This window comes from Phocoena sinus, chromosome 14, assembly GCF_008692025.1.
Source record: "Phocoena sinus isolate mPhoSin1 chromosome 14, mPhoSin1.pri, whole genome shotgun sequence".
In the NCBI taxonomy this organism is placed as follows: domain Eukaryota; kingdom Metazoa; phylum Chordata; class Mammalia; order Artiodactyla; family Phocoenidae; genus Phocoena; species Phocoena sinus.
The window spans coordinates 63,380,888-63,396,474 of NC_045776.1; the positions used below are offsets into that span (position 1 = coordinate 63,380,888).

At 52.6% G+C, this 15,587-nt stretch overlaps 1 protein-coding gene across 1 annotated transcript in view; it reads right to left on the reverse strand.

Moving 5' to 3' along the window:
• Positions 1 to 4,753: 4,753 nt before the first annotated feature.
• CRKL (CRK like proto-oncogene, adaptor protein) overlaps positions 4,754 to 15,587 on the reverse strand; it is a 31,888-nt gene continuing 21,054 nt past the window's right edge. Inside the window, exon 3 of the mRNA XM_032602734.1 lies at positions 4,754 to 8,219. Coding sequence (XP_032458625.1) covers positions 8,085 to 8,219 — 135 coding nt within the window. The 3' untranslated portion in view covers positions 4,754 to 8,084. The remainder of the gene's footprint in view (positions 8,220 to 15,587) is intronic.

Sequence of the window (15,587 nt, forward strand, 5' to 3'; positions counted from 1 at the left end):
CTTTCCCACATGTCATTATACCGGGAGAACTTCCTGGGTCCCCATAAATCATGGCCCACCCTGGTGGGTGTTGTGTCCCCTCCTCCACGAAGCCCTACCCTGAGGCGCCTCCCCAGACTGGATCTGGCCCTGCTGTTCCAGCTCCCGGCCCCTCCCAGGATTTTACCGTGTTGACTCTCCAGACTCTGCCTTGTGGTCAGGCAGGGCTTGTCCCTCCAGCAGACTGGGACTCATGACTGTGTGGGAAATGAATGAAGGGCACGTTCCAGGGAAGTGGTGTCTCATCTGTCACTAAGCACATGGGGCCATTGGGCCCGACATCAGCCACTAACTGTTGTCTCCTTCAGTGGCTGGTGTCGTGCCCTCTTTTTTGCCATCTCCCCCCTTTCTGGGCCTCGCTCCCTCCTGGTTAGGATGCCAGGCTGACCGGCCTCTGAGGCAGTCCCTCTTTATGCCCCAGGCTGCCCAGGGGGGCAAGCACATCTCCCCTCATTTTACAGATGGGGAAGCTCGGGGAGGCTGCGTGGCGCCCAGGGGCAGGAGCAGGGCCTGAATGGGTCACACTCATCCACCCCTCAGTCCACCCCTCGGGGTGGCCAACTGCCACAGGAGAGGCCCCGTCACTGGGTAGAAGGTGTCGCTTGGCCTTGTGCCCTTGGCCTCCAGTCAGCCTGCCCCTACTCCATCCACACTCTGCTGACCTTGCAGCCCTGCCCCTCACCCCACAGCCCCCAGCCAGGAAAACACTGTGCCCTGTAAAGAAACGTGGCTGTGGCTTTATGTGCATTTATTCCTTTGCTCTTCACAGCAGCCTGAGGTGGAAGGTCCTCTGTGTCATCTCCATTTTACAGATGTGGAAGCTGAGGTTCAGAGAGGTTAGGGACTCCCCAAGGCCACGCTGCTGGTGAGTGGCAGAGACGTGGGTCCTGGCTGGCTGGCTGTGCTGGGCTTACAAAGCGGAGCTTGGGAGAGAGAGCGGGGAGGCCTGTCAGGCTCGGCCAAGGCTGCCACGTCTCCAGTGCAGATTTCGAGTCCTGATCTGTGACCTTTTTGTCAGTGAGCCCCTTCTGCCCCGGATTCCCCAAGAATCTGGGGATAACTGCAGTGCCTCCAGCTGGAGATCCTCCAGGACACCAGGACAGGTTCAGAGGCAGCACAGGACACAGGATGTGGGGTGGGGGCTGCTGAGCATGGGATGCCAGAGATGGCATTGAGGGGACAGGTCAGTGTGGGGGGCTGTAAGGAGGCCAACGACCTGGGTAGATGCCCTGCATGGGGCGAGACCATTGTGGCCGCCTCCACCCTGCGGATGGACTCGAGGCTCTGGCTGCCCCATGGTGGGGCAGAAATGACCAGATCTTCATGGAGCAAAAGCTGAAACAGAAGGTAGGTGGGTGGCCTCACCAAAGCCCCGGGCTCGAAGGAGGTACATGTGGACACCGGGACCCGGGGAGACTTAGGATGCCTCCAAGTCTTGGGCAGCCTGAGGTCCTGATCTTGCCCCGAGGATGATTCTGGCAACATGGTAGCGTTCATCCCAGTGGCCTTGACAATACACAGACCCAGCAGACACCCCAAAGGCCAAGGTGTGAGAAGCAGGTGAAGGGGTGATCCCTGGGCCCCCCAGCATGCAAGCCTGTCCCTGTCTTCCTCACACCCACCCCACTCCTCTCAGCCTAGGGTCTCCAAGCTCTGACGTGCAGGGCTGTCCTTTTTAAGGCCACAAAGTGAGAGACCAGCAACGTCTAACATTGGGATTGACTCTAGCGCCCCCTGGAGGCCTACCTGAGAGTCCACAGGGCCCCCCTGAGCCTTGGGGTTCAGAGGGCAGAGAGTGGACTCTTCCCTGGGGACTTAGGTGGATTTCCAGATGGGGAGACCTCGATTTAACTGGTCCCCAGGAAATGCTGGGGGGTCTGATATAGCACAGCCAGCATCCTAGCTGAGGCTGGCTGTGTTGAGGGGCAAGATAGGCAGGAATGGTGCCCTCAGCTACCCCGAGACTTATTCTTATGGAGGCAGACGCTGGGGGATCCCCAGGCTGGGGAGCCTTGGCTAAGCCCATCCCCATCGCTCCACTCCCGGCCTCACCCCTGACTCCCTGGCTTGCTCTGGTTGCTACAGCCCAGCCTCCCTGCCCACATCCCAGGTGGGTCTACACAACCTGACTGCCATGTCTCAGCACCCCCAGGGTCCTCGGAGGCTCTCTGACCCCGTGAAGCCGGCTCCCACCAGCCTGTTTCAGCCCAGCCTTGACCCTCCCCAAGTTGCTGGTTTGTCATGAGTCCTGTCTTGTCTCCGGGCTCAGGGTTGACCAGTTCTAGTTCCAGTCCCCATGGAGGGAGGGAAGGTCAGAGGGCTTTCCTAGGAGGTGGCAGGAGCCGAGGACAGATGAGCCCTTTGGAGTTCAGCAGAGAGAAGGGCGTCCAGGCAGGAGAAGTGTGTGGCAAAGACAAGGAGGTATGATGGCCAGTTCTGGGGACTCAGAATGTGTCAGTCCAGTCTGGCTCAAGTGCTGGGCTCTGGGCAGCAGCCTGGCATGGAGGCATCTCATAGGCCAGGGAGGAGCGGGCTAGGGGTTTTCATCACATGTGTCTTTGGGGAAAAAATACCAGCAACTAGGACTGGCACTGGACAGGGGGCAGGGGGGCCGGGAGGCACCTGGGTCAAGGACTGGACCAGAGTCAGCCCAGGAGCTGGAAGGTGGGCCCTACCCCTGCAGCCCTTACTTAGACCTGAGGATTTCCTATCATCAAAACATTGGGGGAACTCCCTGGCAGTCCAGTGATTAGTAGGACTTGGCACTTTCACTGCCAGGACCCGGTTCAATCCCTGGTCAGGGAACTAAGATCCCGCAAGCCACTTGGTACAGCCAAACACAACAAAAAAACCCCACTGGCAAAAACTTCCACAGCCAGGACAGACAGATGGGCTAGTATAAGGTGCCTCAGCCACATAGTAGAATACTGTTTAGCCATAAACAAGGTATCTACAGAGTGTTTGTAAAAATGTTATATTTTCATATATTATACATCACTGGCGAAAGTGTAAATTGAGGCAATCCCTGTAAGAGGGCAATTTAGCGACAGCTCTGAAAACTGCCAGTGCCCAGAGCCTTTGACCCAGCAATCCCAGTCAGAGGAACTCACTTTAATGCATCTGCCCACCTGAGATTGGAAAGGACCTACATGCCCATCAATACCCGAGGTGGTTACCTGAGTAACAGCACATCCACCTCAAGGAACACGACACAGTGATGGAAGAGAACAGAGGCTCAGCTCTAAACAGACTGGGAGAATAAAGCAGGGCGCAGAACAGTAAGTGATCTATGCTGCCTTTCTGTAGAGAAAACATTAAAAAAGAGTACTTACAGATATATTTACTTGTATGTTGTAGAGTAACTCTGGAAAATACAATAATAAACAGGCAACAGGGAGACTGGGATGTGGAGTCGACAGGGTGGGTGGCCTTTCTCCAGACACAGGGCTTCTGAATACTGTGCCCTATGGGTGTTTTCCCTCTAACCTCAATGCCAAAGCCGAACTCTCCCAACTCCTTGGAGGGCCGGCAGGGGCTTGGTCCCCCTGCTCCTGGCCCTGCCCTCCACACAGCTACTGGGCGGACCACCCGATCCACTGGCCAGCTTTGGCCACTGGGCAGCTCTGGGAGCCCACCCCAAGGGCTCCCCTTCCCGACCCCTCCCTCGGACCTCTGAGTTTGAATAGTGGGAGCCCTGGGGCTGTCTCTGGCACGTGGGCCTGGAGGGTGTAGCTGAGTCCCCTCCCCCTGCCCCCGTTTCAGTGCCAGGCTGCAAGGCACAGGCTACCTTGGGCTACAAGCCTGGGAGCCTGGGGAGAGTGCGATGGTGTCCCCAGGGCAAAAGGCGTGGGCAGGGGATGCCCCCCAATCTCTGCAGCCCCCCGTTGGACACAGGCCTCAACCTCCTGCCAGGGAGCCATGAGCAGGGCCAGGGCTTGAAGGGTGGGTCACTCCAGGCCAGGATGCAAAGACGCTGTGGGGTGTCAAGACCTGGGCCCTGATACACACCCAGTGGGGAGGCAGCTTCACTTCCCAGGGGTTCCCATCACAGAGGAATCCAGCCCAGCGTTGCTGAGCAAAATTTAACTTTCCAAGCAGAAAGTACTCTTCAAAGGCGTCTCTGAGGCCTTCCTTCTTCCAGGACGAGTGGACCATTTGGAATCTCTCAAGCTTTCCAGCAACACAGCTCGAGATGATCCAGGTTGCACCTTCCTGGAGGTTCTACCACGACGACACTTGGGCCTCTCTTGGCACACAAATAGGTGCGGGACAGCACTGGCTGGGGGGTGGCAGGGAAATCAGCGGGACCCCCAACACCTCCAGTTGAAGGTCCCGGAGCCTGTCAGGAGGGCCACAGACAGGAACAGAGGATTTAAGAAAGGCAGGTGAGTCTCATGCCCTGACCAGGGACAAGGCTGCTCCGAAACTTATGCTTCAGACAAGGCGCCCATTAGAGGGAGGACACCCAAGTTCCCTGGAGGATGCCGGACCTGGAACTGCCACCCCGCCCCCAGGAGGCCAGGGTGTGAGTGGTGCTGGTGCCAAGCCCCACCCCTCCACTCAGTCCACAGCAGCAGGGCTGGGCAGGGCAACTTGCAGAAGCACCAGGTGGCCATTGCTTCACAGGTGTCCGGGCAGGTGCTTAACTGCTGGGGGGGCTGAGGGGGGGCGAGGGCCTCCAAGGCAGCACTGAGGAGACACCAAAACACGAAAGCCGCTGCCACCGCTGGCTGATGCAAGTTTTATTGAGACAATGTACAAACAGGCCATGGAAACAAGGGTCTGATGCCGGGACCAGTAACGTAAAATGGAATACAAAAATAAAAAGGCACTGATCTGTTAAGAAAAGACACTCCATGTATTCTAAGAATATAAGTCATTTAATACTGTTAATTTTATAGCACAAAATAAAACAAGCTATGATCCCCAAAAATAATTTTAAAAGCTTACACATAAAATATTATTGCCTGAAGTTTATGATCTTTAAGTTACAGGTCAAAAGAGTTTTGTGTTGTGTTGTTGTCATTTTAAAACACACAGTGAAGACCGTCAAGAAGCAAGGCCACTGTTCCTCCCGCAGAGACCACGACCCTGTCTCAGAGGACTGTCCTTCCACTCCGTGAGAGCACACGCCCAGCTCGGGGCCACTGGCTGCAGCCACAGGGACACAGGCCTCCGGTCCCAGAGGGTGGAGGCTGAGGGCGAGCTCGGTGGTGTCTCGGGTTCGGTGTGAAAACAATCAAGATTCACTCATTTTAAGAGGTTAATGAACATAATATTATTAAAGGATTAAATTATAAACACCTGGCACAAAAACACCATCCCTTTTCAAAAATAAAATGTTCATATTCCTCTGAGCAAACTTAACAAGAGCAGTGGCCGCCGGTCCCGGCCCGCCTTGTGTGTAAACAGCTGGAGAAGGGAGTCAGCACAGGCCAGATGCTCAGGCTCAGGAGGGAGCAGCTGGCCCTCTCTCCTCAGGTTCCTGACCATGAGCACAGAAGGGGTCTTATCTGGGTGACAAAGTCGTCGAAGGGCAGTCCATCCACATGTCCTTCTCTTCATTAGCTGTGTCCCCGGGCAGCAACACCGGGCAGAGGTGACAGGGACAACTCCCTTTCCAGGATAAGTACATTTTTAATCAAACTGTCAATTCCTTTAGCATATAATTTGTTCTCTTCCCCAGTGAGCTACTTTAACATCCACACATTTTCTTAAGTGACACACAGTAGAGCAGAGCAAGTAGCAATAATGGACAGTCCTAAGAGGAAGCCTGCCCAGGAGGGAAGTCCATGCCTCTGGAAGATTTGAGTCGCTTTCTGAAGCACAGTCTTCCCAGACCCCTGGGGAGCCCAGGCCCAAAGCCAAGGTAGTGGGCTGTTTCTTATATATTTAGTGTGGAAAAAAAAGAATTACCCTGGCTGATTAAAAAACTAATAAGGTTCTAAGTCAAAAAGGTACTACTTTCGGCACACATCTCCAGTTCAGAGCTCAAGGCTCACCTAATTTGGGGCTCTGAATCTCTGGGGCAGCCCTGGAGACATGCACCTGGGCTGACGGACTGAACAGATGCCTTCTGAAGTAAACCTACATTTGCAGGTGTTCTGATTCTGAAGTGATCCCCGTGAGGTGGGTCACGCTGTTTACTGGTCAGCAGACATGGCTGGAAGGAAACCTTGCTTTCCAAAAGGCCATATACTTCTTGTACTTGAGCCAACTACTGGCATCCAAAGGTGCCCAGCCTCTCGGCTAAATGTGGTTTAACAAGGCCTTAGGGTGTGTGCTCTCTTTGGACAAGGCACACGTCCCCCTCTTCTGTGAGAGACCCCCTTGGGTACTGGGTTACAGGCCACAGGGCAGGCATCATCCCCAGGTAGAGGGCAGGGGCCCAGCCACACACGTGCCACTCGCCGTGGGGCTAGGCTGGGCCTGGACCCAGAACAAGAGGTGACTGCAACTCAGGCACCTTGGGAGCAAGAGGTGGCCACAGCTCTCACTGATCAGGAAGAGCCCACAAAGAAGCCTTTTCCAGGAAAACCACAGAGAGACAGGGCTATGTGAGCACCCTCAAGAGTCTTTAATATGATGGTTACCTACCTGATGGAACATTTGATTAAAGAGAAATTGAAACATGTGGCCTTGCTGGTTCTGACCAGAATAACTGCTCGAAACCTCAAAACCCAAGACCCCTGGGAGCCAGGGCCGAGGCTACAGCAGATGCTCAGGGAGGACAGTTACTTATCAGGCTGAGACCACACCCCCAGGGCTGCTGGACGCATTCTCAGCTGAGGCCTGTCTTCAGCAGGGTCCAGAAGGGCGGGCACACTGAACTGCACAAAGGTTCCAGAATTCTAGTCGGCCGTGTGCTATAGACGTGGCATCGGTCACACACTGGTACCAGCTGACTCGTATGAACAGGCCTCTTTTAGCCAACAGGGAAAACTTAACATCAAATAAGTAATGGTTAATGATGCATTTCATTAGACATCAAATGCATCAACCAAGGCCCAGAGCTTACACTTTCTTGCTGGACAGCAGTGTGGACACAAGAACCATGGAGCCAGCATTAGCAGCACCATCTCTCTTGGGCAGCCTGGGGAGCTTGCTGGGGCAGGGAGAACTGGGCCTCAGTGAGTGGAATTTAACGATTCCTTAGTGAATTCAACGACTTTTTAAGGAAACTTGGGTCCTATACTTTCAAGGGGTGCATTCACTGAAAGCCTGGACAGGAAGCCAGCAAACAAGGTGAATCACACCACCCCCTGGCCCCCGGCTCTGATGCCTGCAGGGACAACGTCGTCCAAGAGGCTGTGCACGCAGCTTGGAAGCCCACATCTGCTGGGTGGTGGTGGTGGTGGCTGTTTGCTATCTGGCAACACAAGGTACCACCGGCAACCAAGACAGTACAGGCCTCTGCCTCAGGGCTCTTTTTCTTGTGCTCCTGCGGTGACAGCGGCTTCAGAGGCACGTGCCATCCCTCGTCTCACCACAAAAGCTAACCTGCTACTTAAAAACCTGTTCAGAACACACCAGTCTAATTAATTAAGTCTTCTAAAACCAAACCAAACAACAAGAGGGAAAAAAAAAAAAGCCTGACGTGGGGAGTTTAGGGCAGAATTCCCTCTCCTGAAGGGTCCACTTCCTCTGCTCTTCACAGAAAACCACGCCGGCGACGGCACCACCCATGGCTCCCAGTGGCAAGGCCTTGCTGTGGGCCCGAGCTCCCCTGGGACCCTGGGTCAGCCCAGGGACAGGCGGGGCGCTGGCCGGAAGGGAGCCCTGTCCTCGGCACCTCCTCTCACCTGTGTGCCTCCACCAGTGTTTCCAGTTTATGATCCAAAGAATTCTAAAATCAGCTACTCTTTGACAACACGACTATGATACAAATGCCGGGGCAGCCACTGTGAGCATTCCAATGTGTGGGAGGCTGCCCGCTGCAGAAGCTGGACGTTGGCAGCGCGTGTGACCTGCCCGAGAGGACGCTTCCCCGCTTGAAGGAGGCGTGTGGGGCAGGACGATGAAGCAGCAGGCACAGGGCAGCAGCATCACTCGTTTTCATCCGGGTTCTGAGGGTCGATGATTTTGACGTGCGTGAAGGGGAAGAGCCCTTTGCGCCCGTTCACCTCGCCTTCCCACTGGCCGTTTATGTTCATCCTTGTGACTTTCACGATGTCACCCACCTGTAAGGGGGAGAAAGAAGACGAAGTCAGCGTTTTCTCTGAAAACTAAATCACACATGCTATTCCACTGAAAGGAACCAACACATTTTCTTCTTAGGACTCTCATTTTTCTCAGTGCTTAGACCTAAAATCATGCCGTGGGCTTCCCTGGTGGTGCAGTGGTTAAGAATCCGCCTGCCAATGCAGGGGACACAGGTTCGATCCCTGGTCCAGGAAGATTCCACACGCTGCAGAGCAACTAAGCCCGTGCGCCACAACTACTGAGCCTGTGCTCTAAAGCCCACGAGCCACAACTACTGAAGCCCACGCGTCTAGAGCCTGTGCTCCGCAACAAGAGAAGCCACCGCGATAAGAAGCCCGCACACTGCAAGGAAGACCCAACGCAGCCAAAAATAAATAAAATAAATTTATTAAAAAAAAAAAAGAAAAAGAATCTGCCTGCCAATGCACGGGACATGGGTTCCAGCCCTGGTCCAGGAAGATCCCACATGCCATGGAGCAACTAAGCCCATGTGCCACGACTACTGAGCCTGAGCTCTGTAGCCCGCGAGCCACAACTACTGAGCCAGCACACTGCAACCACTGAAGCCCGTGTGCCTAGAGCCCGTGCTCCACAACAAGAGAAGCCACCACAACCAGAAGCCCGTGCACCACAATGAAAAGTAGCCCCTGCTCGCCGCAACTAGAGAAAGCCTGCGCGCAGCAACGAAGACCCAATGCAGACAAAAATTAAATAAAATCAGGCCGTGCCAAAGACACAAGGTGCTACCAGCAAGCCAGGGTGCTTCTGCTCAGCTGTGAGAACGTGCTCTGAGGCAGCCTTTTCCCCCCAGATTGGCTACTAACTCCAACGGCACAGAATGAACACCTGACTCTGAGAATGGTTCAACTCACGCAAAAAGTGCATTAAAAGAAACAAAGCGGGACTTCCCTGCTGGCGCAGTGGTTGGGAGTCCGCCTGCCGATGCAGGGGACGTGAGTTTGTGCCCCAGTCCGGGAGGATCCCACATGCTGCGGAGCGGCTGGGCCCATGGGCCACGGCCGCTGAGCCTGTGCGTCCGGAGCCTGTGCTCCGCAACGGGAGAGGCCACAACAGTGAAAGGTCCGCGTACCACAAAAAAAAAAAAAAAAAAAAAAAAAAAAAGAAACAAAGCCATCTCCACCCTTTTTCACGGGAAGGAGCTTCTACCGCCAAGAACACCCTGTCCGCTGCCTCCCCTGCAGCAGCGTCTCCCACCGGCCAGTCTCGGGGGAAGGAAGCCCAGCTCAGAGAACCTTTTCAAACCAACCTTCAGCTTCAGGGTGGTAGGAATCCTACCTACGGCCAGAGGACAGGCACCAGCCAGGGGCTGCTTTGCTCATCAAGGGGAGGCAGCAATTTTGACCTGGGTGTGGTTTTCAAATTGTCTGCAGACCCTGAGCTCTGAGGAGGTGCTTTAAACTCCAACAGATGTCAGACTGGGACTTCAATCTTGTAAATGTGTATTTTATAAAAGTTATAATCAGAAGCAGTCAAGCGCGTTCCTGCCCCATTACTCCATGCTGCCCTGCTGGCTGCTGCTCATGTGCTTTCCTTGGAACGAAGCTTCTGTCCCATGTGTCTGATGGAAGGCCCCCGAGAATAGCAAGGTAAAGGGCAAAACACACCTCTCACTGCACGCAACAAAGTACACTCAAAAGTGAGCTGGTTGGGCTTCCCTGGTGGCGCAGTGGTTGACAGTCCGCCTGCCGATGCAGGGGACACGGGTTCGTGCCCCGGTCCGGGAAGATCCCACATGCCGCGGAGCAGCTGGGCCCGTGAGCCATGGCCGCTGAGCCTGCGCGTCCGGAGCCTGTGCTCCGCAACGGGAGAGGCCACAACAGTGAGAGGCCCGTGTACCACACAAAAAAAAAAAAAAAAAAAAAAAAAGTGAGCTGGTTGAGGGGGGTTAACACAAGATGGTATCTACCATTCACGTTATTTCCAATGTTTTCTTGCCCATTGTAAAAGTCGACCACCCCCCCAACTGCCTTCTTAATCCTTGTAAATCTCAATTTACAGAACACCTTTATATTAAAAAACTTTTAATCTGACATCTATGGGGTTCCATGCAGTATTTCATTTTGGAAAAGGCATCTTCTGCTAAAGCTGCTGGGCTAGAGAGCTGACTGCTGGCCCGGAGTGACCAAGGGCCCCGGAGGCGCCCGGGGCCCCAGGCAGAGCCACACCTGCCCTTCCTGGCTCCCAGGCGTTCAGGTTACAGGGCCAGCGACTGCACTCTTAAAACCAAACTCCAGGCTCTAAGACGGCTCCTGGTCTACACAAGACGAGCCATTTGTATGGAAGCACCAGGACATCACTCGGCTCACGGGGGTGGGAGACGCGGTGCTTATTAGGTGATGCCGGTGCGAAACAGAGGACTGAACACTGTGCCCGTGCCCACCCAGTCTGTCCAGGTGGTGATTTCATCCTGACTTGTGCACGAAATCGAAGGCTCAGGCTGGGGAAGAGCTGGGGACGGAGAAGGAAACACACCGCCAGCAGCTGCTGTGGGGGCCAGAGTTCGATTCAGCAGACGCTGCGCGTCAGCAGCTTGGCTGTGTGGCCGCCTTTTCAGAGGGTTCTTGCTGCAGGGCTCAGCCTTGATCCTCCACACATTCCACCCTCCCGTAAGGTAGGCTGGAGCAGGGGGGCCAGGGCAGCACAGCCCAGCTGCACGAGGACCCCTTGGCTCCCCAGCCACTCTCTGCCCTAACGTCGCATCCCTGCCCTGAGGTCTCCCCCACACCCAGCACTGCTGACTTCATCAACCCACTTGCTCACCGGGATGCTCGAACCAGCACACCAACTGCTTAACTCCCCAAACCTACTGTGGTCACACTTACATGGACAACAGCGCTATTACCAAATGGAACCTCTTGCCTTGTGGAGACCGGCTTACTTGGGAGTACTTGCCAAAATGACAACGGAAAAGAGTGTTATCCCCTGAGGCTCCCTGGTTAGAACACAGTATAAATTCAGTTTAAATTTTAAAAAATGGGGGGGGAGGGTCCCTAAGTTCCCAGTCTGAATTCTGACTCAAACTCCTCTTATTTAGGAAAACTACAAATTCAACTTTACTGTAATACAGCTTGTAGAGTTAGTCCAGTAATTAAGAATTAGATTTTATATAATGACGTCGCAAGACAAAAATAAATGCACTATAGTATTCAGATTTTTGTAGCCAAGTACTAGATATGTATATGAGAAAAACAAGGCGTAAAAAGCTAACTACACATATTTATAAATTAAATTATTATATTTATTTTCAAACTTATGTCATCACTCAACTTTAACACCTTAAGTTGGTGGAACAATTAAAATTTGAAGGTTAACAACTGGTAATTCTATTTTAAGACTTGTATTAAAAATTAAGTTGTAAAATACTTCAGTGGAAAAAAAAATTACAACTGAAAAGACATGTTTTCTCTTGTTTTGCCTTAAAAGGAAATAAAAATTTGGGGGGGGGCTTCCCTGGTGGCGCAGTGGTTGAGAGTCCGCCTGCCGATGCAGGGGATGCGGGTTCGTGCCCCGGTCTGGGAAGATCCCACATGCCGCGGAGCGGCTGGGCCTGTGGGCCATGGCCGCTGAGCCTGCGCGTCCGGAGCCTGTGCTCCGCAACGGGAGAGGCCACAACAGTGAGAGGCCCGCGTACTGCAAAAAAAAAAAAAAAAAAAAAATTGGGGGGAAAGAATAAACTAATTTAATATAAGAGTTAAATTTTTAAATGTCTTTAGTAGACTTCTAAAATACAGATTGTTTTAAGATTAGTGCTTAGAGTTCAAGTATTGCTCCCTTTCTCCAAGTAACAATGTTTTTATTCATAGGTGGCAGGAAGAGAAATGTCTTTCTTATTCATAACTAGGATATCACACCAACGATTCTGATAATTAAGAATAAATTCATGTTCTTTGAAGTGTACCAAAGATTTAGCTCTGTAATTTGTATATTCTTTTCCTACTGTACAGAAGTCATAAAAGAGGAAAACTCTGATTATGACCACATTGCTATCTCTAGTGAAGATATTTGCCAGATCGGATCCAAGGAAAGCTCTACTGCAGATGGAACCTTGAGCTGCAGTGGAGACTGTACAGAAATCACAAAGCTGAAGATCAAAGGGAGCTGAAGTCAATGGGGATCTGCAGTCATGACTTGTGTCCAATCTGTCTTATTCCATTAAAAAAAATATTTAAGCACAAACTTAAGACATGAGATGAAACTCATTTAACACAAAAATTAAGATGGGGCCTATGTGAGCATAGAGAATCCTCTGCAGGCAGGAGCTGCTGGGATACTACAAACCCAGGCCCTGCAGCCACCCCCACCCCTACCTCCCCCAGACCCTTGGCCTCCTCACGTCTCCACTGCAGGAACCAGCTGTCTCGTGCCTGGAGCACAATAAGGCCACCAATGTGGGGAGCCTCACTGGCACATTCTCTCTCCAACATATGAGAGCATGTTCTTTCCTTATTTCCTTTTCAGCTAAGAAAATGATTACCTGTCTTTATTTTTTAAATAATGAAATAGGAAAGAAATGAAAATTCATGGATATAAAACTACTGACACCATTACAAAATGACTTACGGAAAATACAATATAATCAATGTACTGAAATAAGTATAAGAAAAGGCAAGGACATGAGACTTCCCTGGTGGCACAGTGGTTAAGAATCCACCTGCCAATGCAGGCGACACGGGTTCCAGTCCTGGTCCAGGAAGATCCCACATGCTGCAGAGCAACTAAGACCGCGTGCCACAACTACTGAGCCTGCACTCTAGAGCCCGCGAGCCACAACTACTGAAGCCGTGCGCCTAGAGCCTGTGCTCCGCAACGAGAAGCCACTGCAGTGAGAAGCCCGCGCACTGCAATGAAGAGTAGCACCCTCTCACCACAACTAGAGAAAGCACGCATGCAGCAAGACCCGATGAAGCCAAAAATAAATTTAAAAATTTTCCAAAAAAAGCAAGAAAGAAAAGGCAAGGACAAATAAGAGGGTGTGTGAGTGCGTGCCTGTAAAGAAGATGTGGTGAGCAAAGGGGAGAGGGACCAGGTGAGCTAACGCCCAGGTGGACGCTGTGGTGCAAAGGGATGATGGCCTGAGGGTCCCTGGGCAGTCTGTAGGCAGGCCTGCACTCAGAGCCAGATCAGACTCTGACAATGATGTTTTTTTAAAAAAAAGACTAAGGCCAGAATAGCTCAGACTAAAAAGAAACAAATATAATGCAGTTTTGGCTGATAGGTGCTGTTGGCAGATGTCAGGATCAACGGCTTCTCCCCAAGACTGAAGTTTTTGTTTGCTCCACTCATTTGACATCCTACAAAAAATACTCTGGGAATTCTGTCTTTTATCTATGCTTTTCTATCTTCACCTGGACTCTGGATGCCCAGAGTGCATATATTTTGCCTCAAGTTTGTAATCTTAGCCTGCCTTATCTGATGTTTGATAAATGTGCAAGAAAAAATCTCACTTTCCTGAAAACCTGGCCCCAGCAGCCCTCTCCCACATCCTGGTTGAGCTTATTCCTCCAGTCCGAGGGCCAGGAACACGCTGAGACCTCTTGCTAATGCCCCCTCTCCTCCAGGTGCCCCCCCCCCCCCAACGGCCTGGCTCTACCAGACCAGCCACCTTCCATCCCCTGCCACCCTTGCCATTCAGCCCAGCTCCCAACCCTTCCTCTCCCCCAGCCTGGCCCCCACCTACCACCAAGGAACTCCTGGGGCCCAGGTCAATGGCCCCGGGCCAGTCCCCTCCCGCTGATGCCGAGGCACCTGAAGCAGGAGACTTCACCTCCCTCTTGCTCTGCTGCCCCTCTGCCCCATGGGGGCTCCATTCTGCTCGTCCTCGTCCCCCACCCCCACACAGCACTCTCAGAAGGAGGAGGCTGGTCTCGCTCATTTCGCATTCCATGTCACAGGGCTCTTGTAAGCTTTCCAGGGAAGTCTGCAGAATCAGGGAAAAGAGAAAAAACGACAGGCTGCTGTCCGCACGTGCTAGAGACAGATGGCCAAGTAAGCAGCAAGGTTCTGAGGACAGAAGTGACAGGCACAAGGGCCTAAGGACAGCAGAAGACAGACCTTTTGAAAACATAAAGATAATTAGGTCACTGCTCTGCCTCTGAACCCCCAACACCATTTATTTGCACAAGAGCACCATCCAAACTCCGGTCTCCAAGGCTCTGCCTCCTCTGGTCCCCAACTCTTCCTATCTCTGACCCTCACCCCAATCACAGTGGCTTCCTTTCAGTTTCTCAAACCTGCCACGGTCTTGCCCAGAGATGGGCTGTATGACAGATATAGGGACGTGATGTACTGGAAGTGCGACCACACGACTGCACAGCGTAAGATGTTAAAAACCATGTTCCAGGCTACTGCCCAGCACCATCAAGCTTGTCCTAAGAAACCTTGGATCTCTGCTCTGCTTCCACAACTGAAGGAACATAAGCAACCCTGACCAAAGTCAAACACACCTTAAGGACAATCCCAGCTCCCATAAACGGCCTTATAAAGCTGCACACGCCGCCACTGAGAGCAGGAAGGGCTCTGGGCGGCCGCCACTGGAGATGGGCTGGATTCTGTACTGTGTACTCAGGACACACCTGAAACTAAGATCTAAGATCTACAACAGCGGGAGGTAAGCAGTCTCTGCTTAAAGCAGGTTTAGGATGGCACCATGCGGTGACTCACGCTATGACCTTTGGAGTGGGGCAGGGCTGGACCGATGTCCTGGTTCTGCCACTTTTAGGGCTACATTACTGTGACAAACTGTTCAAGTTGTCCAAGTCTCCGTTTTCTTTTGACTTCGGAAGGTTCTTGCAATAATTAAAGGAAGTACTAAATGGAAGTGTTAACCACAACACCCAGCGAAGTAAACAGTAGCTGCTATTGGCATAGAGATTCCTGAGTAAACCCAGTCCCCACCCCACGATCATGCCCCCGACCAGCTGTCACTGTTCTCTGGCTGGTACCGGGGAGAACTGGAACCAGCAATGGAGAAGCACTGTACTGAAGTGGGTTTTCAACCCTGTCAGTAACAAGGGTCCTCTCCAAACCGACAGGGGATGGGAAGGATGCCTGTTAGAGAGAGGAGATGAGGGGAAGGCCTGGAGACTCGAAGTCTGATACGTCACTGTGAAGGGTCCCAAGCAACGAGGAAGACCATGGGAGGATGCAAAGGAAGGTGCCAGAACATCCCACCCGCACCTCTGCCAATTCACTCCTGACTCTGACGGTCTTCACAGGATACCTTCTGCTAATTCTGCCTAATCAGTTCAGTGAGATGTGCTGCACATCGACTGCAGCTCCTACCCTCTTCACTGTGAGACAGACAATAAATAACCCACTGTCTAGAC